Source organism: Penicillium mononematosum (assembly GCF_028829835.1).
Source record: "Penicillium mononematosum strain IBT 11891 chromosome Unknown utg000002l:1.0-8112719.0:1.0-8118358.0, whole genome shotgun sequence".
Taxonomy (NCBI): domain Eukaryota; kingdom Fungi; phylum Ascomycota; class Eurotiomycetes; order Eurotiales; family Aspergillaceae; genus Penicillium; species Penicillium mononematosum.
In genome coordinates this window covers 156,217-179,520 of record NW_026643272.1, presented here as the reverse complement: position 1 = coordinate 179,520, position 23,304 = coordinate 156,217, and the positions used below count along the sequence as shown (strand labels likewise).

General features: G+C 51.0%; 13 protein-coding genes across 13 annotated transcripts; 7 read left to right on the top strand and 6 right to left on the bottom strand.

Annotated features, from left to right (window-relative positions):
• Positions 1 to 209: 209 nt before the first annotated feature.
• On the bottom strand, positions 210 to 764 carry N7519_001790 (GFA family protein; the record flags this gene model as incomplete). The annotated part of the gene is made up of 3 exons (XM_057288568.1): positions 210 to 409; positions 461 to 623; positions 699 to 764. The coding sequence occupies 3 exons, from the start codon at positions 762 to 764 to the stop codon at positions 210 to 212; spliced, it is 429 nt and encodes a 142-aa protein (XP_057149770.1).
• A 429-nt stretch (positions 765 to 1,193) lies between these two features.
• On the bottom strand, positions 1,194 to 3,289 carry N7519_001789 (tRNA (guanine26-N2)-dimethyltransferase; the record flags this gene model as incomplete). The annotated part of the gene is made up of 2 exons (XM_057288567.1): positions 1,194 to 2,911; positions 2,989 to 3,289. The coding sequence occupies 2 exons, from the start codon at positions 3,287 to 3,289 to the stop codon at positions 1,194 to 1,196; spliced, it is 2,019 nt and encodes a 672-aa protein (XP_057149769.1).
• A 498-nt stretch (positions 3,290 to 3,787) lies between these two features.
• Positions 3,788 to 4,825, bottom strand: N7519_001788 (MCP1 family protein; the record flags this gene model as incomplete). Its single annotated transcript, XM_057288566.1, has 2 exons — positions 3,788 to 4,566; positions 4,621 to 4,825. 2 exons carry the CDS (start codon positions 4,823 to 4,825, stop codon positions 3,788 to 3,790), a joined length of 984 nt encoding a protein of 327 aa, XP_057149768.1.
• Positions 4,826 to 5,370: 545 nt separating this feature from the next.
• On the top strand, positions 5,371 to 6,043 carry N7519_001787 (putative C2H2 finger domain protein; the record flags this gene model as incomplete). The annotated part of the gene is made up of 3 exons (XM_057288565.1): positions 5,371 to 5,379; positions 5,431 to 5,458; positions 5,523 to 6,043. 3 exons carry the CDS (start codon positions 5,371 to 5,373, stop codon positions 6,041 to 6,043), a joined length of 558 nt encoding a protein of 185 aa, XP_057149767.1.
• Positions 6,044 to 6,367: 324 nt separating this feature from the next.
• On the bottom strand, positions 6,368 to 7,670 carry N7519_001786 (pyruvate dehydrogenase (acetyl-transferring) subunit E1 beta; the record flags this gene model as incomplete). The annotated part of the gene is made up of 4 exons (XM_057288564.1): positions 6,368 to 6,839; positions 6,894 to 7,180; positions 7,240 to 7,363; positions 7,423 to 7,670. The coding sequence occupies 4 exons, from the start codon at positions 7,668 to 7,670 to the stop codon at positions 6,368 to 6,370; spliced, it is 1,131 nt and encodes a 376-aa protein (XP_057149766.1).
• A 412-nt stretch (positions 7,671 to 8,082) lies between these two features.
• N7519_001785 (metallophosphoesterase family protein) lies at positions 8,083 to 9,902 on the top strand (the record flags this gene model as incomplete). The annotated part of the gene is made up of 2 exons (XM_057288563.1): positions 8,083 to 8,237; positions 8,285 to 9,902. 2 exons carry the CDS (start codon positions 8,083 to 8,085, stop codon positions 9,900 to 9,902), a joined length of 1,773 nt encoding a protein of 590 aa, XP_057149765.1.
• Positions 9,903 to 10,043: 141 nt separating this feature from the next.
• On the bottom strand, positions 10,044 to 11,310 carry N7519_001784 (enoyl-[acyl-carrier-protein] reductase; the record flags this gene model as incomplete). The annotated part of the gene is made up of 2 exons (XM_057288562.1): positions 10,044 to 11,085; positions 11,135 to 11,310. 2 exons carry the CDS (start codon positions 11,308 to 11,310, stop codon positions 10,044 to 10,046), a joined length of 1,218 nt encoding a protein of 405 aa, XP_057149764.1.
• A 336-nt stretch (positions 11,311 to 11,646) lies between these two features.
• On the top strand, positions 11,647 to 13,300 carry N7519_001783 (glutamyl-tRNA(Gln) amidotransferase subunit HER2; the record flags this gene model as incomplete). Its single annotated transcript, XM_057288561.1, has 4 exons — positions 11,647 to 11,782; positions 11,835 to 12,159; positions 12,207 to 12,382; positions 12,435 to 13,300. 4 exons carry the CDS (start codon positions 11,647 to 11,649, stop codon positions 13,298 to 13,300), a joined length of 1,503 nt encoding a protein of 500 aa, XP_057149763.1.
• Positions 13,301 to 13,429: 129 nt separating this feature from the next.
• Positions 13,430 to 15,220, bottom strand: N7519_001782 (SPRY domain-containing protein; the record flags this gene model as incomplete). The annotated part of the gene is made up of 1 exon (XM_057288560.1): positions 13,430 to 15,220. One exon carries the CDS (start codon positions 15,218 to 15,220, stop codon positions 13,430 to 13,432), a length of 1,791 nt encoding a protein of 596 aa, XP_057149762.1.
• Positions 15,221 to 15,768: 548 nt separating this feature from the next.
• On the top strand, positions 15,769 to 17,351 carry N7519_001781 (snoRNA-binding rRNA-processing protein ENP1; the record flags this gene model as incomplete). Its single annotated transcript, XM_057288559.1, has 3 exons — positions 15,769 to 16,137; positions 16,189 to 16,433; positions 16,481 to 17,351. The coding sequence occupies 3 exons, from the start codon at positions 15,769 to 15,771 to the stop codon at positions 17,349 to 17,351; spliced, it is 1,485 nt and encodes a 494-aa protein (XP_057149761.1).
• A 543-nt stretch (positions 17,352 to 17,894) lies between these two features.
• On the top strand, positions 17,895 to 20,053 carry hacA (transcription factor HAC1; the record flags this gene model as incomplete). Its single annotated transcript, XM_057288558.1, has 3 exons — positions 17,895 to 17,929; positions 18,772 to 18,924; positions 18,979 to 20,053. 3 exons carry the CDS (start codon positions 17,895 to 17,897, stop codon positions 20,051 to 20,053), a joined length of 1,263 nt encoding a protein of 420 aa, XP_057149760.1.
• Positions 20,054 to 20,373: 320 nt separating this feature from the next.
• N7519_001779 (putative SNF7 family protein Fti1/Did2) lies at positions 20,374 to 21,109 on the top strand (the record flags this gene model as incomplete). The annotated part of the gene is made up of 2 exons (XM_057288557.1): positions 20,374 to 20,437; positions 20,525 to 21,109. The coding sequence occupies exons 1-2, from the start codon at positions 20,393 to 20,395 to the stop codon at positions 21,107 to 21,109; spliced, it is 630 nt and encodes a 209-aa protein (XP_057149759.1). The 5' UTR covers positions 20,374 to 20,392.
• Positions 21,110 to 21,592: 483 nt separating this feature from the next.
• Positions 21,593 to 22,971, top strand: N7519_001778 (uncharacterized protein; the record flags this gene model as incomplete). Its single annotated transcript, XM_057288556.1, is given in 3 exon segments — positions 21,593 to 21,659; positions 21,703 to 22,046; positions 22,066 to 22,971. The coding sequence occupies 3 exon segments, from the start codon at positions 21,593 to 21,595 to the stop codon at positions 22,969 to 22,971; spliced, it is 1,317 nt and encodes a 438-aa protein (XP_057149758.1).
• Between the last annotated feature and the right edge of the window lie 333 nt (positions 22,972 to 23,304).

Here is a 23,304-nt window from a genome sequence, read left to right as displayed (position 1 = left end):
TCATTATGTGATATGTCTCAGAGCCTTGGAGTTCAAATGTGTTTATGTGCATGTATATGAGTTTCAGTTTGCATTTTTAATACAGTTTTCGAGATCAGTTGTACAGTGCTTTCGCTCTCTAGAATAGTGCCTGTGTTCTACAATATATAAATGGAACCTCACGCAATGTATTCAACTTCAAAATGATAGATAGTTACATGATCATCAGTTTATGGGAGTGGCAACATGCCAGTAAATTGATCAGCCCCCTCAATGGGACTCACCCACTTCAATCGTTGCTCAGTATATATCTCCACCACAGGCGTCCGTTCGTGCAAAATCCCAACATTATCAAATATCCCTGCCCGGATGACTGTGGTCTCGTCACGATCTCCGTTGGGCTTTATTTTCAGTCCATAAAGCGGCGTTCCTATTACTTTAGTTAGATGCTATCTTCTCACAATTTTAGTATAACACAAACCACAGTCAGGACAGAAATAATTCTTAATCGCATTCCCACTGTCCGATGTCTTCGGCACTTCTTTCGGACTTCCAGAAACATGCAGGTCTGCAGTTTGGACGATGAAATTGAAGCTATAGGGTGACCCGGTGAGCTTGCGACAGTCGAGACAGTGGCACAGTGCCTAATGGGAAATATATTAGCTTGGATTAACGAAGGACAATGCTACCTAGGTATGAATCCTATGGGTTATACTAACCGATGCTAGAGGCTGGCCAATGTATTCGATTCGGACTTTGCCGCAGAAACAACCACCAACAGCCATTCTTGTAGAGTATAGAGGAGTATGGAGTATTTATCCCAGAGTCAATCCAAGAAGACCTTCAGACAGACATAAATAGTTCCAAATTAGTGCTTACGTCGATTCCGAGGTTCAAGATTCTTAATTAACTTGTGACTAAGCACTTGGTGACCCCAACAAGAAAGTATTGGGTCAAACACTTGGGGCCATTTCACCCATTGGGATGAGTCATGGATATAGGAATAGGACTGATAGCATGGAGTATTCAGTCGCATAGCCTCTATCATTAACGACGTGCTTTAGGGATCCGATTTATCAAGACGATACTAAGGACGGTATACGTAAGAACACACTGTTCCTTTTAGATGTCCTTGTATATATATATACGAAAGCAGTAAAAAGCATACACCGTACAGAGGACTTTTATATGTATAACTATGGGATATCTAAACATCAGCGCCCCGCACGGTTGAGAGGACCCCAGTTAGCACGAGGATTGAGCTGGTACCGCACCAATCGTTTCTTGGTATGCGCAGCAGACACCTGACGACCTAAAGTCTCATCAAACACCACCTCGAGGGTACTGGGATGGGGCCGCTTGAAGGGCTGTGCAGGTGCCTTTTCCTTTTCCGGTACAGGCTGGGGATCGGCATCGGGATGAGGCTCTGCAGGAGCAAGAGCAGGAGCACGTTGCCAGGAGGTTCGCGATCCGGACCGGTAGAGAGCCGCTTCGACTTTGGTGACCAAGTCACTGACATCTCTGCCAGCCTCAACGGCAGACGTCAGGTCCTGTTTGAGGAGCGATAGCCATTGATCCTCATCGCCCAATTTACGCAGGTTTTCACGGCCCTTGCTCATAATCGCTGCACCGGGGGTTCCAGGCTTCAGGGAGGCCTCCTTGATAGGCGATCTCTGACGGACCCACTCGCGCATGATCTCCCAAATCACCTCCCAGGGTGCATCGGTGCGGATGGAGTTTGGCTTCGTGTGGCTACGAGTGGAACGATATCCCAGGTGGCTGAGAGCACCGCGGAACTCGTCGATTGGAATGGTGGTTGCGTGGATAACCTTGGCGAGAGCACTGAGTGTAAGGAAGAAAGGGTATTTTTCCCGAGCGGCAACGTCCATTCGAGGGATGATGGCAGGGTATGCAGGATCATGCTGGTTCTTTTTGCTTGGCGCAGGTTGTTTAGGACTTGATGGCTCGGAGTTAGATGGCGTTAGGTCCAAATCCTCTTCAAGGGCAGTGGTCAACATTCCCTCAATCCGATCACAGGTCTGATATGTGTCGCGATCAGCTCCAGGAAGCATGTCCAAAATCTTCTGGATAAAGTCGGGATTGTGTAGCGGACCACCCCACATGGGTCCTGCAAGATGTGTTTTCGTGCCGCAATGCTCGCAGTGCGGTCCAACTGCGGGCCCTTGGGCTAGACCGTGGTGGTATATGGGGTTTCCCTTGCGGTCCAATTTGGATCTAGTAGACCCAATGGGTTGTGTTGACCATGCGCCACAACCGACATCGCAATTGTAAACGAGCATCATGTTGCCCGCGGTGAACTTGACCTGGGCGGGAGATCGATGGATCCGAACAAAGACGCGAGCATAAAAGTCGATAGACAGAGACAATAATGGCTCGATGGCCACTCCATACTTAGCTGCAGACATGGCAATGGCATTCAAGATCAATCGCAGGCCACCTTCGTGGGAGTGGAGGCCTTTCATAGGGATACCGCCATACAGAGAGAATGCTTTTTCCGAATAGCCGGTCGAGGCCCAGACACCGGCATCAGTGCAAGTAACACATAAAAGGCCGCCATCTTTGGCTGCTTGCACTGCGGCATCCAAAAACGGAGATGCTGTGCCATATGGATCCAAATCAATGACGTCGAACTTGCTCGCATCGTCGAGCCCATACATGTAAACTCGGGCATCGGCCAGATTGGGTTGAATCGTGTTAAGATTGTTGTACTCAATATTCTTCTTCATGGACTTGATTGCTGACCGTGACAGGTCATTAGCCACGACCTTTGTGACAAACGGAAGCTCCGAGGCATAGCGGAGAGCGCGGAGCCCAGTTGCAGACAGAGCATCAAGAACAGTGAAGGAAGTTGCGGGTTGCTCTGGTCGGGCTTCTGATTTCGGTTCTTGATCAGCCGGGGAGCGGGGACCGGCTGGTCATTTGTCTCTGTGTTTTCCTTGTGTTCTGCTTTCGGGGCGGGCCTTGGGTTTTCGGTCTGGTCGTCCTCACGCTTCCGTTTCTTTTCCCCATTGCCTGCCTGCCTCTTCAGCTTCTGGGCCGCTTTTTGTTTCTTCAGGTCGATAATATGCTCTCCGTGAGCGCGAATGGCAAGCACACTGAGGTCGCGATTAAATTGTTGAATTGGGTTGTAGAAGACGGATTGCACTTGGTCATCGCCTTTGAGATCCTTCTTCGTGCCTTTCGAAGCAGCCTCTTGGGCGGGCGGATTAAGAATCTTGGCCAAGCCTTCCTTGACGACGTTGTATTTGTCTCCCTGGTATTCCACCAGCTTGATCTGAGGATCCTCCATGGCACTAGAAGTGGAAAGGGTTCGGACAAAAGATTGGATCGCAGTGGGCGTCGAGCGGGGGAATTGGGTGAGAATCAGGGTAGGAAGGAATCTTCGCTTAGCGCATTTCGTTGCTGAACCAAAAATCAACGAGGGGTTCATGAGCGAAGCCTTTCACAGCATGTCGCAACGAGACATTCAATGCGACGGAGAAAAAGATTCTACGCACGGACCAACATGCAGTACACAACAATACCTGTTTTGTAATTTATACTATAAGACGTTGATGTGCTGTATAAGAACATTTTGAATCAACTCTCACAATGAGAGACTAAGAAGTCCCAGTATATATCTAGTATATATGCTATAGGCAATTATCGTGGTAATATCGGAGGACAAGACTTGACGTTGGTAAATAATGTTCATAGTAGAGAAAGACAATTTCAGTAATGTCCTCAGGCTCTTTTTATACATTAGGATTAAGTCTATGTAGATAATATGCACGATCATACAAAGTTGTCACAGCCAATCCCCGATGACCGGGACGTGACTATACATCTCATTCCACCCCTTGGCCTCCCAGCCCGCGCCTTCGCCAGCACGGCCAACAACACCGAGAGCACCTGCAAGCCAGAGGGCCGCGCCAGCGGCGGCGATCCCATTGACAACCCACCACATCTTGCGCTGTCTCTTTGACTTCGTTTCTGTAAGCCCAAGGTAACCATCCAATGAGCCTTTTTGGCCACGCTCCTTGCGCGCTGTGGTCACTCTCCAGCCCATCCAGGTCGCCCAGCCACCAACGAAGTGCCATACACTGGCAGTTACAAAGAAGAAATAAAAGACATTCCAGAACACAGGACTCCGAGCAAAGCCATGGGCAATATATCCAAGTCCCACACCAGAGCTTCCTCCTTCGACGATCAATGGTGTGGCACGGTTGACGAATGCGTGGAATGCAATCAGCGGTGTAACAAAGTATCCCGTGCGTGCCTGTAAAGACATGCGCGGCCAGAAATATAACGTGCTCCGCTGTGCGCGAGTCTCGGCGCCGTACAGACGTGCTCTACGCGCAGCACGAATGTTGCGGAGAGCAATTCCTGAGGCAATATGCGCAATTATAGGAATAGTCAAGACAAGATGCTCTAGCCCCGGGGCCTGATATATGGGTCGTGTGAGTAGAAGGTAGGATTCGCTCGCGGGTACGGAGCGAGTCACGAGTGGGATGAGAGAGGTGTTGGCGAGATGTAGGATGAAGAAAGCTGTAGGTGGGTATGTTGAGTATTTTTGAATCCCAGTCACTAAATAATAATTGTGGTTAGAGAATATCAACTAGCTTTGGTCGCTTGACGTACGCCATGAATCCCAGCCATGACCACTAAGGCCGAGTTTGGGCATTGAAATCCCAACTCCATGTTGCGTGGGAGAGGGGGCCCTAGGAAAGTATTCGCCGCTTTCGATGTCCAGGGAATCACGAACAGGCGACGGCTCTAATTCTTGCAAAGAGATGATGGACTTGGTATCGATATCCTCCGGTTTGGAGGGCACGTGGGACGGCATTGTATGATTTTCGGGATTTTTGGTTTCAGGAGCTGGGGGAAAGCATAAAGATAAAACTCGTAAGAAAGGAATTCGTCAATCATGCATCCATATTGTATAGGCTAACTGGGGGAAAACAGGGAATATTGACCTCGGGAAGATCCAGGGCTGAGTCGCAAAAAAATACGGCGGCTGTGATTGGTCACTTCCCTTGCGGGTAATGACGATGCCCGATCGAGGATCATGTGACTCGGTATGTATACGTACCTAATAATGCAGGTATATTAGGTACTATAGCAGTTTGCCTTAGTTGATGTACTATAAAGGGTTGGAAATTAAGTATAGGTTCAATTTTTGCCATGCCTAAAACAGAACCTATATACTAGCTAGCTAATGATTAAAAATAGGGCATCATGAACATATATATGCCTGACTCCACAGGCAGCGACACGTTAGACCCGCCAGGTAACTTAACTAGTTAGTTATTAATACGCAGATGGTCGCAACGCTCTGCCGTACAAAACGCTCTCTCGCTGAACTTCACCTAGTGCTCTTGTTCAAGAACAATGGCGCCGGTATGCTCTTCTTTTTTTGGTCCAAATATGATGCCCAGCTAATAAATATAGCGTGGTTTCACGAATCCCGCCCCTCAGGGTAATCAATCATATATCTCTGCCATATCTGTTATCGCCAAGCTAACCCTTATAGACCGAGTCAGCGCGGTCTGCACTCAGCTCCTTCACCTGCACCCTTTGCAATAAATCTTATTCGCGCCACCCAGAATACGAAGCACACATCGGCTCATATGATCACCAGCACAAAAAGCGTTTGCAAGATCTCAAACAGCTAACACGTGATCCAAATGCCATCGAGAAGAACCGCCGGGCAGAACGTAAAGCCGATGCGCAGGCCGGTCTGAAAGTCATCGAGACTCCTGTGGATAATGTATCAAGTGGAGGAAGCTCAGGTTTCAAGAAGGGAGGTTTCAAAAGCTCATTCGCCGCTGTCAAGGGAACGGTGGCCCCGGCAGCCCCAGTCAAGAAGAACGTCCTAGGAGACGACGATGAAGATAGTGGCCCGAAACCTCAAGCCGATGATCCCTCCCATGTGAGGAGAGCCAAAAAGGGTGAATATGGTGATATGGAAAGTGACACCGATGAGGAATATGGCCAAGAAGGATATTATGATCCTCGCCAGCCAACGGACTGTTTTGCTGGGTGTACTGCCCCAAGGGTCTGATGGATACCTTGACGCCGGAAATGGCTCGCGAATTGAACCAAGTATCATGTATCAAATGCATATGCAATGGCGTTGAAGGGTACGGGGTTATCTTTTATCCTTTTTTATTTTTACGTTATTGGGCAGCAATGAATTTCCGTCTAAGCTGTTTAAGCACATTTACGCTGGTCCTGATATGGATGTAATGGTACATGCTTTCCAAGAGACTGTCTAAACGATAAAACAACAAAAGCAGAATAAAACAACATAAGATGGAACAGATGAAAGGGTACTAGGCACATAGCTATATTATTGCGAGCTCCTCACTCGCCCTCGTTTATTGGCTTACAAGCGCAGAAGCTTGGCGGCCTGGCTGACAATGGTGTCCTCCTGGGGGAAGGCCATGGCCTCAAGGCCAGCGGCGTAAGGAGTAGGAACCTCAGCACCGGTGACACGGACGGCAGGGGCGGTCAGGTAATCGAAGCCGTACTCCATGGACAGAGCCAGGATTTCGGACGAAACACCGAACATGGGGTAGCCAGACTCAACGACCATGATGCGGCCGGTCTTCTTGAGGGAGGCAATAATGGTCTCAACATCAAGGGGCTTAATGGAGCGCAGGTTGATAACCTCAGCGTCGACGCCGTACTTCTGCTTGAGCTCGGCGGCGGCGGTCATGGACTGACCGACGCAGCGAGACACAGAGACGATGGTAAGGTCCTTTCCGGGGCGCTCAATCTTGGCCTTTCCAAGGGGAACGACGAAGTCGTTCTTTTGGGCAGCCTCGCTCATAGGGAAAGACTGACCGTACATGAGCCTAGCATTGGTTAGTTTACGCGAATTCCGGCAAAATGAGTGGATGGGACCTTACTCGTTCTCCAGAACAACAACGGGGTTGGGGTCACGGATAGCAGCCTTCAACAGACCCTTGGCATCCTCGGAGCTCCAGGGGGAGACAACCTTCAAACCGGGAATGCTGCCGTACCAGGCGGAGTAGTCCTGGGAGTGCTGAGCGGCGACACCGGCGGCGAAGCCGTTGGGACCGCGGAAAGTGATGTTGCAGGGCTGGATACCACCGGACATGTAGTGAGTCTTAGCGGCGGAGTTGATAATCTGATCGATGGCCTGCATGGCGAAGTTGAAGGTCATGAACTCGCACTAAATCGAACGATTAGAATGCGCATCTTGGATCAACGGTCCCTTCCGAAAACACTCACAATAGGGTGCAGACCAGCGAGAGCAGCACCAACGGCGATACCACAGAAGCCGGCCTCTGTGATGGGAGTATCGATAACCCGCTTGGGACCGAAGCGGTCGAGCAGACCCTTGGTCACCTTGTATCTGTAGAGGCGGAAGTTCAGCGTCGGTCTGGATTCAACCGGACCTCAATGATTACTCACGCTCCGTTGTACTGCGCAACTTCCTCACCGAGGACGAAGGTCTTCTGGTTGGCTTCCAACTCCTCCGCCAAAGCCTCGTTCAAGGCATCACGAACAGTGACCTCCTTAGTACCGGTCTCGGTGGCATATCCGCGGCGCAGAAGTGAAGGAGCACAGGCGGACTGGCGGAGATTCGAGCGCAGAGCGGTGGAAGCAAGGCGCGAGGAAAACAGACGAGCTGTTGGGCGGAAAAGTCGGGGAGCTGCCATTGCGGAAATATGATCGAATTGGAGAATATGGAAAACTAAAAAGAAAGAAAAGAAGGATTCAATCAAAGATCACAGACCAAATTCGGACCGCAAAAGCAATTGAATCGAAGAACGTTATAGATAAAGGTGAAGGGAAAACTTATCGCCGTCCGAATAATCGAGATGCAAATCCGAAGATGTTGGGCAACACGTGATATCAGAGCTCACCGGTACTGTGACCGTAACCATACAAGAAATTGGAGAGGAGCTCGGAGGCATCTTGTTTACACTCCTCATATATCTTCTGGAGAGCTATCTACCTTTAGGTTCTTATGCATAACTAGCTTCCTTCCAGTCGTTGAAGTTCTTCCAATATTTTTTCTTGCAAACTCATGCTTTTATACACTCTTCCAAGGGTGTATTATTGGTAATGATGTTGTCTTTGCTCTGGCTACTTCCGTCGGCACTCGCCGCTCAACCCTCCGCACCCGATCCCATCTCCGCTCCGCTACGAGACCTTGAATTCGGGCAACTGAATTTCATTCATACTACCGATACCCATGGCTGGCTGGCGGGTCATTTGCAGGAGTAGGCTTTGGGTCCTGCTAAGATTTGAATTGCACTAACAATCACAGACCGTCCTATTCCGCAGACTGGGGGGACTATATATCGTTTACCACGCGCATGCGGGAAAAGGCAGAAGCCCAAGGACAAGATCTACTAGTTATAGATACTGGTGACCGAGTTGAAGGGAATGGTCTATATGATTCGTCCGAGCCTAAGGGTATTTACCTTTCAGACATCCTCCGGCACCAGCACATCGACCTATTGACGTCTGGAAATCACGAGCTATACAAGCAAAACACATCAGAGGCTGAGCTTCTTGTCACTGTTCCTAATTTCCGGGGCAACTACCTGGCTTCGAATATTGATATTATTCACCCGACCACGAAAGAGCTTGTGCCTCTGGCCCCACGGTTTAAGAAGTTCACTACCAAGAAGCAAGGCATCCGTATAGTAGCGTTTGGCTTCCTCTTTGATTTCAACGGAAATTACAACAACACTGTGGTGCAAAGAGTATCTTCTACTATCAAAGAGGATTGGTTCCAAGAAGCAATTCGAGATAAAGAAGTGGATCTGTTTTTGGTGGTCGGCCATGTGCCTGTTCATTCGCCGGAATACCGGGCGATCTTCAAGGAGATCCGAGGAATTCGTTGGGACACTCCAATCCAATTCTTTGGCGGGCACCAGCATGTGCGTGACTATGCGCAGTTTGATTCCAAAGCCTTTGGGCTAGCGAGCGGTCGATTCATGGAAACTGTTGGCTTCATGTCAATCGATGGCCTCGCCAGCAAGACAAGCCATCAGTCTGCCGCTGGGCCCGCCTTCAAGCGCAGATACATTGACAACAACCTCTTTTCTTATTATCATCACACCGGTCTTGATCAAGAGACCTTCCCAACCGAAAAGGGCCTTAATGTCTCCGGATTGATCGCCGAAGCACGGACCGATCTTCATCTGGACCACGTTCATGGGTGTGCTCCACATGATTTATGGATGTCGCGGGCCAAGTATCCGGACCCTAACAGCATCTACACCTGGCTTGAAACTCAAGTTTTGGAGGACTTGAGAGATGAGTCTCGTGGCGACATGCCTAGACTAGCCATTGTCAATACGGGGGCTATAAGGTTTGATATCTTCAAGGGGCCTTTTACCCAAGACTCGGCCTTCATTGTATCTCCATTCACCAGCACCTTCCGCTATGTGAAAGATGTTCCATATGACAAGGCACAGCTTGTTGTCGACGTGTTGAACGGGCAGCCTCAAGTTCTATCTACGGACGAATCTTCATTGACAACGTTGGCCCCTCCCGAGCAACTTGCTTATCCGGAAGACGTGATTGCCCAAACATGGTCTTCAGCTAGCGAGCAAATCCCCATGTCAGGTCCGGACCTCGTGCCCGGATATACGACAAAAGATGATGCGGGCACAGATGGTGACGATACCATCCATTCACCCATCACCTTTTATCGCGTGCCGAACTGTATTCGAACCCTCGTACCTGCCAACACATCCGAGACACCAAAGACAGTTGATTTGGTCTACCTTGATTTCATAGAGAAAAATGTGATATTGGCCGCCAAGTTTGCTGGTCTCGATGTCGATATTGCGAAGGAAAGCGATGCGTACATGCCAGGCACGACTCTAACAAACCTGATCCTTGACTGGGTAAAGAAGAACTGGGAGTGTTGATAGATATAATTCCTAGCTCAATTCATTTTGTTACAATTCATTCCTAGTTTCCAGACCCATATTATACGGCCCAATTGACCGCGATGTAAATCTCGGAGGAAGACAGCTTAGCTTTATGATACATCCATACTGGCTATTCACTCAATCGCCACCGCTGAAGGTGAAGACGCCCTTCCCGCTGCGGTAGCCGCCCAAAGTGCCCTGCACACTCTCTGCCAATTCCGGGCCCTCGGTCTCCCAGTTCCACTTGACCTCATCCACGGGGATATCCTTGAACTTCCCAGAGCGAGTCAATTGAAGCACATCCTTGATGGTGCTCTCCTTCAGCTGGGGGTTCTTGTCACCCCACTTGCTGACCCAGAACCCGTCAAACGCAAGGTTCTTAAAAATCAGCAGGCCCGAGGGCAATGCAACAGGTTGCTTCGACATGGCTCCGTAGGTCACCATGTGCGAATCAGGGGCCAAAGTCTTTGCCAGAGCGGTAGCATTCTTCCCGCCTACGCAGTTCAGCGCCAGACGAATGGGCTCCCGGCCCTTGCGAGTGAACTCGTGGACCATATCCCGGAAGTTGCCATTAAGCATCTCCTCCTCGGTGATAACCACGGTAGCTCCCAAATCCCGAAGCTCCTGCTTGAGAGCCTCGGTCTCTTCGGGTGTCTTGCGCTGCCGAATGACATTGAGCGTCTTGATTCCCCACTCGCGGCCCAGCTGAATAGCTGCTCGTCCGACACCGCTGTTGGCGCCGTTTTGGATCACCCATTCCTCGCCGGCACGCATCCAATCCCATTCACAGAAATCCCGGAGCATGCGGTACGCAGTGACGGGATTGACGCTGACAGTGCCAACCTGCAGCGGGGTCAGGCCCTCCTTGTTCTCAATCTTGATCAGCTGGGACTCGTCCAGCTGCGCGTGGGTTCGCCAGGTACCCAGGCCTGTACGCTTCATAATGACCCAGTCACCTTTGCTAAGGTTCTTGACGCCCGCACCTGTTGACAGCACCTCGAATGCGCCCTCATTTCCGCCGACTGCAGCGGGCTCCACGTTTCCGAGCTCTGTTTGGAAAGGAGGTTTGCTGGGGTAGACACCCTGGATCTGGTTCACGTCGGCTGGGTTCATCGGCGCGGTCAACAGGCGCAGGTTCACTTGGGTTGCGTGTGGCGCGGAGATTGAGTGCTTGTGTAGGCTAAATTGATCAGTTTTTTGTTGGCTCAATTACGGCTAGGAGGACTTACCGCAAGACATCTTTAGGCTCACCATATTTGGAGTAGATGAGAGCTTTTGCCTGTGTGTAGCCATAGACCGAAACGTATCGCCGACCGAACGGAGCTTTACCGAGCTGTGGTACGGCTCTAGCTGAGGCCGGGCGAGCACTTCGCGTGGCCGTCTGTAGTACACTTCGCGAGAACATAGTTGGTAGGTGAGGGAGTGGAGGAGGAGAGAAAGTGTCGAGCAAATCCGGATGACGTCTTAGTCGATTTCGCTCGGCCCGAAGGAACTGTTGACGTTGTAGCTCCGAGGTCACTCAGAATTGTTCCATACTGGTTTTTATATTCGAGCATATAGCTACTTATATCTAGGCTATGGAGTATGTCGTACATTATAAACCTACATGTATGTAGATACATATCTTCAAGGGTAACAGAGACCGGAATAGATACCTAGGTACCGTAGAAAAGCAGCACGGACCCGGGAAACTTGCGTTCCCACTCCCTTTCTATATTGTACTCCTCGCACACTCGTCTAAATGTCCTTATTGCGCGAAGCTGAGAGATGCGTCGCTAATCAATATGCACATGGTTTCAATGCCTTCATAACCCCGCTGTCGCGCGCGGGGCCATGGCTGGACCGCGTAAAGGAAGCAGATGTGCGCAAGGAAGAAGGTAGCAACATCGGACTTCCACTCTCTACACCAGAATTAACCGATGTGATCAGGGAAACCCAAGTCCGCAGTGGACGGCCGCTTGATTTCCATCAAAGACAATATCTGCACGCGCGACCTTCCGACGACCTGCGCGTCGGGAATCCTGGATAAATTTACGAGCCCGTTCAATGCCACCGTCGTCGATCAACTAGAGGCCTCCGGGGCCATTGTTGCCGGAAAAACAAATTTGGATGAGTTTGGGATGGGTTCAAACTCGACCAATTCACATTTTGGTCCTGTCAAGAACCCTCGTCGAGATTCCAGCGGGGAAGACATCTCGGCCGGTGGCAGCTCTGGCGGAAGTGCCGCCTCAGTCGCTGCCGACCAATGCCATGCGTAAGTGGCCAGTCGTCAGCAGGGAGACTGATTACTGACTCTTATAGCTCACTGGGAACGGACACCGGAGGCTCGGTCAGACTTCCAGCTGCTTACACTGGAACAGTCGGATTCAAACCATCATACGGACTGATCTCACGATGGGGAGTGGTGGCATACGCCAATTCTCTAGATACCGTGGGTATAATGGGGAAAACAACTGCCAATGTGCGAGATATCTTCGGTGGGTTTTTACCAGTGTGACTGGAAAACGACTGCGCTAATAGCTTGTTTAGACATCCTTAACCAACATGACCACCGCGACCCTACCAGCCTCTCAATATCCTCCCGCTCTCGAATCCAAGCCTCTCTTCAAACGCCACAACTTGCTTCGCGACTGACTTCAGCACCTCTCCGAATTGGCGTGCCAATAGAGTACAACGTTTCCGAACTGACCCCCTCAGTCCGGCGGGCGTGGGCTCTTTCTCTGGCACACCTGAAGAAACAAGGACACACCGTCCATTCCGTGTCTTTGCCCGACACCAAACACGCATTATCTACCTATTATGTCCTGGGACCTGCTGAGGCATCTTCAAACCTCGCCAAATACGACGGAGTACGATATGGGACTCGCGCCGAAGGCCCAGATGGCGACGGCAAGCCTGATGGATATCTATTCTCAAATACCCGAGGACAGGGTTTCGGGCAGGAAGTGAAGAGACGAATTGTTCTGGGCACATTCACTTTGAGTGCCGATGCCATTGACAACTATTTCATCCAAGCACAACGGGTCCGTCGTCTAGTCCAGCAAGACTTTGATGCTGTCTTTACAGCCAAGCATCCGCTCGCTGCGCAGGGCGCAGGCAATATTGCAAAGGAAAATGACGTAGATGTCATCATATGTCCTACTGCTCCCTCATCCCCGCCACGGCTGTCGGACTTGATGAGCAACTCTACCAAGAAATCACCGCTCGACGCATATGTCACCGATGTATTCACTGTTCCTGCCAGTCTGGCTGGCTTACCTGCAATTTCAGTCCCCGTGATGGTGTCTGGGCAGCAAGATGCTGAACTAGCAGGAATTCAGGTCATCGGTCAATATGGAGACGATCAGTTGGTCATGAAAGTAGGAGAGATGTTGGAGGGAAGGAATTTGGATTAGACCCATACCTGTACGACTACTATATGAAATGTATATTATGTGAATAGACTTCGAAATCAGAATTGGTAAATTGGTATCAATGCTATTGAGAAAGCCAAACGCCTACTTCATTTCCCGTTGAGTATGTTACTAAGTCATCTCGACATCGCCGTCACCCTGCACTTCAACGTTGGGAGTGCCGGCTGTCCCGACGCTCATCGCATCTTCAAGACCGTGGTTCCCGACATCGCCTGCGGCGGGTGTCTCACGGTTGCTATTAGCAGCGGAATCAGATGCCCCGGCAGTTCCAGGGGTATGGGCAAGCGTAGAGTCAAGCGCCGCGCCAACACCACCCTTCAACACCTCTGCCCCTCCTACAACTCCAGCTCCATCGAGCTCGGTGTTGTTATTGATGACATCGCCATCAATGCCGCCCCATGTGAACATGGCTTCTACCTCGTCCACGATATCGGCCAGCACGTCCTCGGCGATTTGATCATTGAAGCGTTCGCCCATAGCCCGTACTGGCTCACCAGTTTCAGTCTTCTCGGGTGGCCCAACCCACCATGGACCCTCAAATCGGCACTCGACGGCACCGCCGCCGTAGCAACTCACAGCAGGATAATAACCGATCAAGCCGTCGTCGGCATTCTCACGCTCGCCAATACCAAGGTTGTTTGTGCCATTGGCGAGACGACTTGCAGGCGGCAAGAAAGCATAGAGTTCTTTGAAGGGAGTGCCCATTTGTACCCCGTTCTTGAAAATGGTGATACTAGATCCCGGAAGTGTGCGGAGCGTGGCATCTTCGCTGTTCAAAGGGGACGGGGGACCAAACGTCGGCGTTTCCTTGAGATTGAAAGCGTAGTCACGTAGGTGTTTCGTAGAAAAGACGTTGGATTGCTGCCAACAGAAATCGGATTTATAGTGAAATGGAATCCGATCTCGGATGATGTTGGTTGCTACCGGCTGTGGTGGGGTATTATCGGCAGGATCGTAAGTGCCCTCAACAATCCTCTTGTGGAGAGAAAGAGGCGGAAGAGTGATGAGCATGCCGATAACATCGCCTTCGTTGATAGCCTCCCCCTTGGGGAAGAAGAACTCGCATCGCATGCGATTGACGACTTCGCCGTTCACGTCTCGAATCCCGTAACCATAGCAATCCACCCCAACATTCACATCGAGGTCGGCCTCACGTCGGGCAAATCCAATACGGACATGTCCACGGGGTGAAGTTGTCGATCTCCCGTTCTGAGGCGCCTGGGGATCGTTGACAATGCCACTAATCACGCGAGCTTCGTAATAATACGTGCCCTCTCGAGCACATACATTGGCGCGGGCAGTATGCCACGCATCACTGGTTGTCACCGCAGTCGCGCTCTCTGAAAAAGATATGGCAGCGGGTGAATCCTCGAAACTGAAGCGGGTATGGTAAGGGCGAACATCGGTCTGTCGATATTTGATATGAGGAAATCCGGGGTCTGCAATGGCATAGCTATAACGAAATCCATTCTTGTTGGTGAGTTTATCGACAACCTCGTAGAAATCCCAGCTCTGACCCAAAACGTCCGACGTCTTTCGGGTCACGCGATTCAATTGGCGAGGTTGGGGAGGGTAACGATCTGAGGCGTGCGGCTCGGCGAGCAGCAATGGACGAAGAATGCTCAGTTTGGAGCTGGGCAAGGCCGTGCTGGGTGCAGCTGTGGCTCGCTTTTTCGGTGGTGGTGCGTTCTCGGGGTCCAGTCCTTTGGCTTCACGCTTCTTGCGACTGTCTCGCTTGTTGCGCTTCGCTCGACCATCACCTTGGGCGGACGGAGCTGGAGACGATCGCGGATTCAAGTCTGTAAATTGCGCATTGAGAAGAGGTCCACCATTCGGGGGTAGGATCGGAGAGTTGATATTGGACGACGGAGCGGAAGACCCGGGGGCTTGGCCGGATGCCATGATGGAGGCTTGATTGCCCGTGATTGCCCGTTGGGGTCGTGGTCTGTCAGTTAATCTGCGGATCTGGGGGGAGTCAGCTATTTGAACAAAATATAATCCAATGAGTATTGTTGCATAGCATTCCGCTTCTGCACGGTTAGAGGTCCTTACTCAATTTGAAGCTTGTCTGTCTGCTGTCAAGCTGTTCCAGCGTATATACGCGAAAGACCCAGATTGCTGACAGCCTGTGGCTCCACCAATTAAACTCTTATAGTATGCTGGTGACTCCTATATTCATCAATAGGCAGCAAGCTTCCTTTGTGCAGAAAAAGGGTCAATCGCATGCGCGCTGGACAAGAATCTCCTTGGGAAATGAAGGCGGTCAATTGATGGATTGCAGAAAATGCGTGATTAGAGGCGGTGTGGGGTACAGGCGGTGAGAAGATTGGGGGGCACCGCCTGGCAGAAAAAAAAATATGACCACACAATTTGATCGTCGTGTGTACTTCGATAAGCCAGCCCAAAATACTTATTACAGTTTCTTCGGTATATCTGAAGAATTACCAGCCATGCCAAAGGTATCAAGCTCTCGCGCTGCTGCTGCGGCACGCAGACACAACCCACTCGCTGAAGATATTACTTCCGCGGGGCACCTTCGGACACAGAGCAGCAAGAAAGGCAAAGGCAAAGCCGACGAAAACGATGAGGATGGCGAAAATGGACAGCGTTTCGTCGATGCGAAAATGTCGCGCAAGATTCTGCAGATTGGACAGGAATTGGCCGACGAGGATGCCGCTGAGCAACTCAAGAACTCAGCACGGCCCAAGTCGAATGCATTTGAATTTGATACCCGATTCGAGGATGAGGAGGAGCCTTTCTCCGACGATGAGGGGAAGTTTGAGGCTGACGATTGGGTTGATGAAGAAGTCGAGCAAGTTGTAAGACACCCGAATCCTTGAATAATGAAGTCGCTTCTAATATTTTACAAGGAGGTCGATCCCAATGATCTAGACATGTTCAACAAATTCATGCCTCACGAGGAGGACCCCATATTCCACCCCAAGGATCCCAGCTCCGCTGGCCCTACCAACCTTGCCGATTTGATTCTCGAGAAGATTGCCGAGCACGAGGCGAAGCAGGCTGGCGAAGGGCCCTATGGTCAATACATCCAAGGTGGTGGTGTCCCGGAGGATGCAGTCCAGATTCCTGCCAAGGCCGTGGAAGTATATGAGAAGTATGTTTTCCGATGGTTCCTTGTGAGGCTAAGCTAACTTGTTCTAGGGTCGGCATGATTCTTTCTCGCTACAAGTCTGGCCCGCTTCCCAAGCCCATCAAGATCCTTCCCTCTGTACCGAACTGGCAGACCCTTCTGGATATCACTCGCCCTGAGTCATGGACCGGCAACGCCGTCTACGCTGTAACCCGTATCTTCATTTCTTCCAAGCCTGCAGTTGCCCAGGAGTTCATCAACACTGTGCTTTTGGAGCGCGTGCGCGAGGAGATCCACGAAACCAAGAAGTTGAACGTCCACACCTACAATGCGCTGCGCAAGGCCCTGTACAAGCCCGCGTGCTTCTTCAAGGGACTTTTGTTCCCGCTCGTGTCCACCGGCACCTGCACCTTGCGTGAAGCCCACATTGTCTCTTCTGTGATTGCCCGCGTCTCCGTTCCCGTGCTGCACTCCGCAGCTGCCCTGCTCCGCATGTGTGATCTGGCTGCGGAACAGTCATTGACCTCCCTGGAGAGCACCGGTGCTGTCAACATGTTCATCCGGGTCTTCCTAGAGAAGAAGTACGCCCTGCCGTACAAGGTTATTGACGCCTTGGTATTCCACTTCATGCGTTTCCGTGCCGTCGATCCTTCGGAGGATGCCATGAACGACGGACCCTCGGGGCTCGGTTCCAAGTCATACAAGCTGCCAGTTCTCTGGCACCAGTCCCTTTTGGTCTTTGCCCAGCGTTATCGTAACGACATCACTGAGGACCAGCGTGAAGCACTTCTCGATTTGCTTCTCGTCCGTGGACACAAGGACATTGGACCTGAAGTGCGGCGCGAACTGCTTGCTGGCCGAGGACGTGGTGTGGTGGTCCCAGACCCGGAAGTCCAGAATGCTCTCGATGCTGGCGATGACACGATGGATGTCACCATGTAGATGAGGTCAATTGATCCTCGCCCCGCACATGTTTGCTTACGATATTGTCATGAGCACGTTTCTATGGGATGGCGTTTTTTGTTTTTTTTCTCTTTTGTCTGAGGGACTGCATATAATTCCCCTGGTGTCGAGGGTTTCCAAAATGGGATGACAATACCGATCACTGAATATAGTGTATTGAATTGAGGTAGACATTTATATTATCTTTTTCACCGAAACTCATTAACGGTTCATGCAAAGCACGTGGGAGGAGTTACTCCTATAAACTCCCGAGGTCAACCCTAAATAGTAACGGAGGGGCAATGTACGGAGTCGTTTCAGCCCCTCGACCTAGACGTTCTGCGGTGTTCGAGGGGGTTCCGTAGCGACCCCAGGATGATTTCCGCCAATCTAGATGGCACAATGGGGCCCCTAGTTCATACATATACATAATCACCGTCACATTCTCAGTCAGGGGCACGGAGAATTAACGGGGCGGGGCAGCCATGAACCACAAAACATTTGTGATTGGCGTTTAAATGGAGCATTCTCCGGGCAATCCTGATGGCGTCTTCAGATTCAGGAGAAGAAGCGTATCAGTACGGAGTACTCGGTCCACGCTAGATTGTTCGAGACTCCCTATGATATCGGATCATTTGTATTGTGGGACAGATGTATCATGATTCAGATAGATCGACTCGGAGTGACTGGATGTATCTTGTATTACCCGAGATATAAGAATGAGAAGCTGAATATGCATGTACTCTGGAAATATTACTCAATGCAATCCAATACAAGTGTACTCCGTATGGGGGCCAGTATCCCAATTATAGAACTCAAGAGACAAGGAGTGGGATATGCCCAGGTGCGCCTCCGTACTCCATACGGAGCTCCGTGGCGATGTTTCAAGCGGCAAATCATATGATTGGCTATCGACAGGGGCTGAACCACGGAATGCAGGGGGAAATTAACGTAATTTACGTGTCTCGTAACAGGAACTCAGCCCCCTTTTGAGGTACTTGGTGGCACATGTTAAAATGTATGGTGTTGCTTGTACCTGACATACGTGTGTGCCCAGGTTCCAAGGTTCCTCTCCCCCCCTTTGTTCCATCCCGGAGTCCATCCCTTTCAGACCACGCTGGCCTCTACTTAAACCTCATCTCGCCCATCTCCCGTTTGCAGTTGAACAGCTGTCCTTTCCATTCTTTCTCTCTCTTCGCTGACTCACCACTCTGACTCAATCCTCTTCGGAGTCTGGTCTCCGGTGCCGATCGTGATGATAACGTGGCCTCTGTGATTTGAACTTCTTCTCACTCAAGTCATTCTAAGTCTGTTATACTATAATTATTATTCACGTACGGCACCGGTTATCCATTTGACCCTGTCACTATGGCGGATACTATCAACCCGTTGGATACCCTCCCAACCTCACCATCCTCAGAGATGTACACAGTTTCCCCCGCGCGGATACATCATTAGACTCTCCGGAGCCGGAGGATGATGTTAAGTTGGAAGACGACGAGAAGAAGCCAACCAAGAAGAGAAAGTCTTGGGGACAAGAACTCCCAACCCCGAAAACAAACCTCCCTCCCAGGTATGTTGCCCACTTTGTCTCTTGAACGTTGAACCCCGCTAACTCTGCCTCTAGAAAACGCGCTAAGACAGATGATGAAAAGGAGCAGCGTCGGATAGAACGGGTTCTTCGGAACCGCGCTGCTGCTCAAACATCACGCGAGCGCAAGCGCCTCGAGATGGAGAAGCTCGAGACCGAGAAGATCCGAATGGAACAACAGAACCAGTTCCTGATCCAGCGTCTATCGCAAATGGAAACAGAGAACAACCGCTTGAGCCAACAAGTGGCTAAGCTGTCCGCCGAGGTCCGTGGATCTCGCAGCGTGACTCCCAAAGCCAGCTCTCCCGCCGTGGAATCTCCCACCCTCACACCTACCCTCTTCAAACAAGAAGGTGACGAACTTCCTATGGAGCGGATTCCTTTCCCCACTCCCTCCGTTACCGACTACTCTCCCACCCTCAAGCCTTCCACTCTGGCTGAGGCCTCCGACGTGACACAACATCCTGCAGCGGTGTTGTGTGACCTGCAGTGTCCGTCGCTGGCCTCGAAGGAGCTGGAAGTGCCCTACCCCTCTTCGACCTCTCCAACGAACCTCAGACTGCAAATGACGTTGCAGCTCCTCTTTCTGACGATGACTTCCGCCGCCTATTCCACGGTGATTCACCCGCTGAGCCAAATCCTTCTTTCCCTGAAGACGGGTTTGCCTTTGACGTTCTCGACGGAGGAGATCTATCAGCATTTCCCTTTGATTCTATGGTTGATTTCGACCCCGAGTCTGTCGTCCTCGAAGGCGTCCAACCGTCCGGTCTTTCGGATGAGACTTCTCTCCAGACTACTAGCTTGCAGCCCAGCCATGGCGCGTCCACTTCGAGATGCGACGGGCAGAGCATTGCAGCTAGCGGTTAGTGAGACTTTCTCCCCGCAGACCTGGTCGGCTGGCGCCTCGGAGGCTCGACCGAGTTGGGAGTCGTTATTAACTATGGCCTGGGCAATCGATAGTCTCAGCCTGTCTAAACGACACCAGCGGGCAAACACAATGAAATCCGGTCGGCAACGCAGTAATGGAAAGATGCATCGAGGTACACGGAGTTTCCGGAGTTCCAGCGCGAGCAAAGCTCTTTCATCTTTGCTCATGGGCAAACAGCGCTGAGGGTTCCCTTTTTTTTGGCCTGTATACTAGTTTTTTTTTATAATGCAAAATCGACTGGCTCATCTTGCAATTATTTCCGGAACGTACATAGTAGATGTAGTAATTCTCCTAAATCGCCAAATCGCCACCGTAGGTTTAATCCGTTTACAAAGTTAAGGTAGAGAATAGTAGAGAGATTATTTTGGCATACCGGTGACTCTAGCCTTGTCCTAAGATAAACCAACCTCGGGCCGCTAAGAATGCACTGAATGCGGTCAGTGACGTTGCCACGCGCCCCCAAATCCATCTGCCTTCCACAACACCTACAAACTCTCCTCTATACTATCCCTAACCGACATCATGGTTCGCAAAGACCCTATCTTCGAAGCCCGCACAAATGTCAAAGTAAGTTGCTCTACACTTTGTTTCCCCTCCTCACGGCGTACATCACCCCACCTGTGCATGAAACCATTGCTAATCTTATCTCCCCAGCTACATTCCAACAGACTCAAGAAAGAAGCCGTCCGAGCGGAGGCAACCTTCAAGTCCGAGAAGGCCAAAGCCGACAAAGCGATGAAAAACCGCGAGTTCCAGATCGCTCGCATTCACGCCGCCTCCGCCGTGCGCGAGAAGCGACGCCAAGTAACGCTCAAATCCGAAGCGGCACGCGCAGATGTCATCATCAACGAACTCAAGGCCGCCCAAAGCACCCGCGACACATCCCGGACGCTCGCTTTGGCATCACGGGGCCTAGATGCTGCCTCGCGGAGTGTCAACCTCGAACATCTCGTCTCCCACGCTAACAACTTCCTCGCCCGGTCGGAAGACTTCAAGATTGCTAGCAGTGCGATCGAGGATGTCGCTCAGGGTGTATCTATGCAGGAATACGGTGCGGAGGGTGAGGCCGACGTTGATCGTCTTATGGAACAACTGGCAGATGATGCGGGTGTTGATATGCGCATGAACCTCGAGGCGGATGCTGTGCCCAAAGAGGAGGTTAAAGAGCCCAAGCAGGTGGATGCCGAGGTTGAGGATGGCTTGGGTGCAAGGTTACGAGCCTTACGGGCTGCTAATTGAGCAAGTGGCTCTCTCTCTCACACCCTCTACTCCGGATTTACCTGTCAATCCCCCATATAGATTCCTGGCGACCTTGCAACACTCTGATGATCCACGAAGTTACGCTTGTATTTCTTTCCGCGCTGTTCTATACGTGATTAGGCGAAATCGAACTTTTTTCTTTTTTCCTTCTTTCCTTTTTTTCCTCTCATACATCAGGCTAGTCAAATTCTGTGTCATTTTCCCTAACAAAGGGAAAAAGACCAATTCGGTAAACGCAATGAGGCGAAAAGTCTAGGGTCTCTTAGTCGATCCTAAATAGGCTAAGCCCTCCACTTAGCCCTGGCAAATTGAGGAACATCACCAATCACACCCGGGCATCTGCCTACTCTAATGCAGGCAATTTCCACCCGAGGATAAACCAGTATAGCTTAGGCGACAAAAAAGCGCCCCCAAATGAAAGTAAAAAGGGTCTTCAAGAGGCGCTAGGGCTTTTATAAAGCCATGGACGCCTCGTTGATGGTTTTCCCTGCAAACCTCCAGGACCATTCAAGATGGCGCCTTTACACTCGTTTATTCTTTGCTTGTCATTCGTTTTGAGCCCATTCGTTCAGGCCGCCCTTGGATTGTGACCGATACCTACGAGCAAGAGGTTAATACAGATTACTATTCCGATTTGGTCACTGAGATACATCAAATCTCTCCAACTGCAACTTTGCCAGCCGAGGCCCTGTCCACCGCGACTTCCACCGACACCGTCTATGACTACACTGTTGTCGAAAAGCTGTATCCCACTGGCTATGGCGAGGAACGCGGCCTATACGATAGCTATGACTATGGCTACCACGACACTATGGATGATGATGGAAACTATCATAGTACCGTCTACAAGGTCAACTTGACTTACTCGGCCCCGACGGCCTGCTCTACCCAATGGACCACCACGACTGCCGTCAGGGTCACCCCTCCCCTATGAGATCGCGACCTTGCTGCCCAGGGATCATGTTACAACCTCAACCTCGGTCGACGGCAGCGAGCCCTTCCAGTCGACCACCTACATCTACGAAGTGGTCTTCGTGGAACCGACCCAAATCCCCAGCAGAACTCTGAGCTCTCTGAGCTCCTACAACACCCCCACCTCTCGGTACTCGGGTGCTGGGTGTCGGTATACAGACAGCGACTATAACGGCAACTCCGGATACTACACGGGCTTGTCCGACGGACCAGGGAACAGCGACGGATCATCCAATGGCTACTACTATGGCTATGGCTACGACGATGACAACTGGTTCACCAGCAAGTGGGGATCAGGCATCGGCATCTCCTACCTCGCAATTGTATTGATCTGCGCGCTGGGCTGGATCGGCATCGTTTTCATCCTGGGCATGATCGAGGCCTGGGTGCGATTCCGTCGTCTCATGACGGGCTGGCAGACCCGTCGTGGTCTTCCTCTTTTCTGGTCCTTCATTTGGCTCCCTCTTTCTCTTTTCTGTCTGTTTTGCTTCCGCAAGGGATACCGCGCCCGCAGCAAAGAGGACGCCGAGGTCCTCCAGAAGAGGTGGGATGCAATGAGTTTCTGGACGAAGCTGCGCTTGTTCTTCGCCTGGGGTTTCCGCTTCAAGTACCCGACTGTCTTGGGTCCGGCACCTGCGCTTGTCAAGGCAAGCAAGAGGCCCGATCAGTCTGGTCCGCGCTTGTTGGATGCTACTCCTCCCAGTACCAATGCGCCTTCACGGGCTGCGTCTGCGGAAGGTGTTTCGGCTGCTGGTCCTGGGATGAGTCAGGTTCCTGCGTCTCAGGCTCAGCCTCATGCTGCTTCACAGGCATCTGGTGCTTTGCCAGCGGGGCATTATGAGGAGACTGGTCCCGTTCGCTATGCTTGATTGAAAATTTATATTTGATCGTTTGCTGTGTTGAATTCGATCTATATTCATTGTCCATTAATAACTCACGAAAAGACGAACGGCCTTACTGTTTTGGAGCTTGTATTTAGCTACTAATATCTAATTGATACCACCCACTCGTTACTCGGTATACATCCATAGCGCCACAGAAATCAAAAAAGTTAGCATGTAACACTATGTCTCTAATACTATCTCGAGCTAAGCAGGGGGAGGCAGACGCATCTGTGAAGATGCATAGACAAACTCAGCCCAGTTATCAGCCCTTTAGCTATATACTAGAAATCTCGGGCAAACTGCTGACTTGAAGATGCC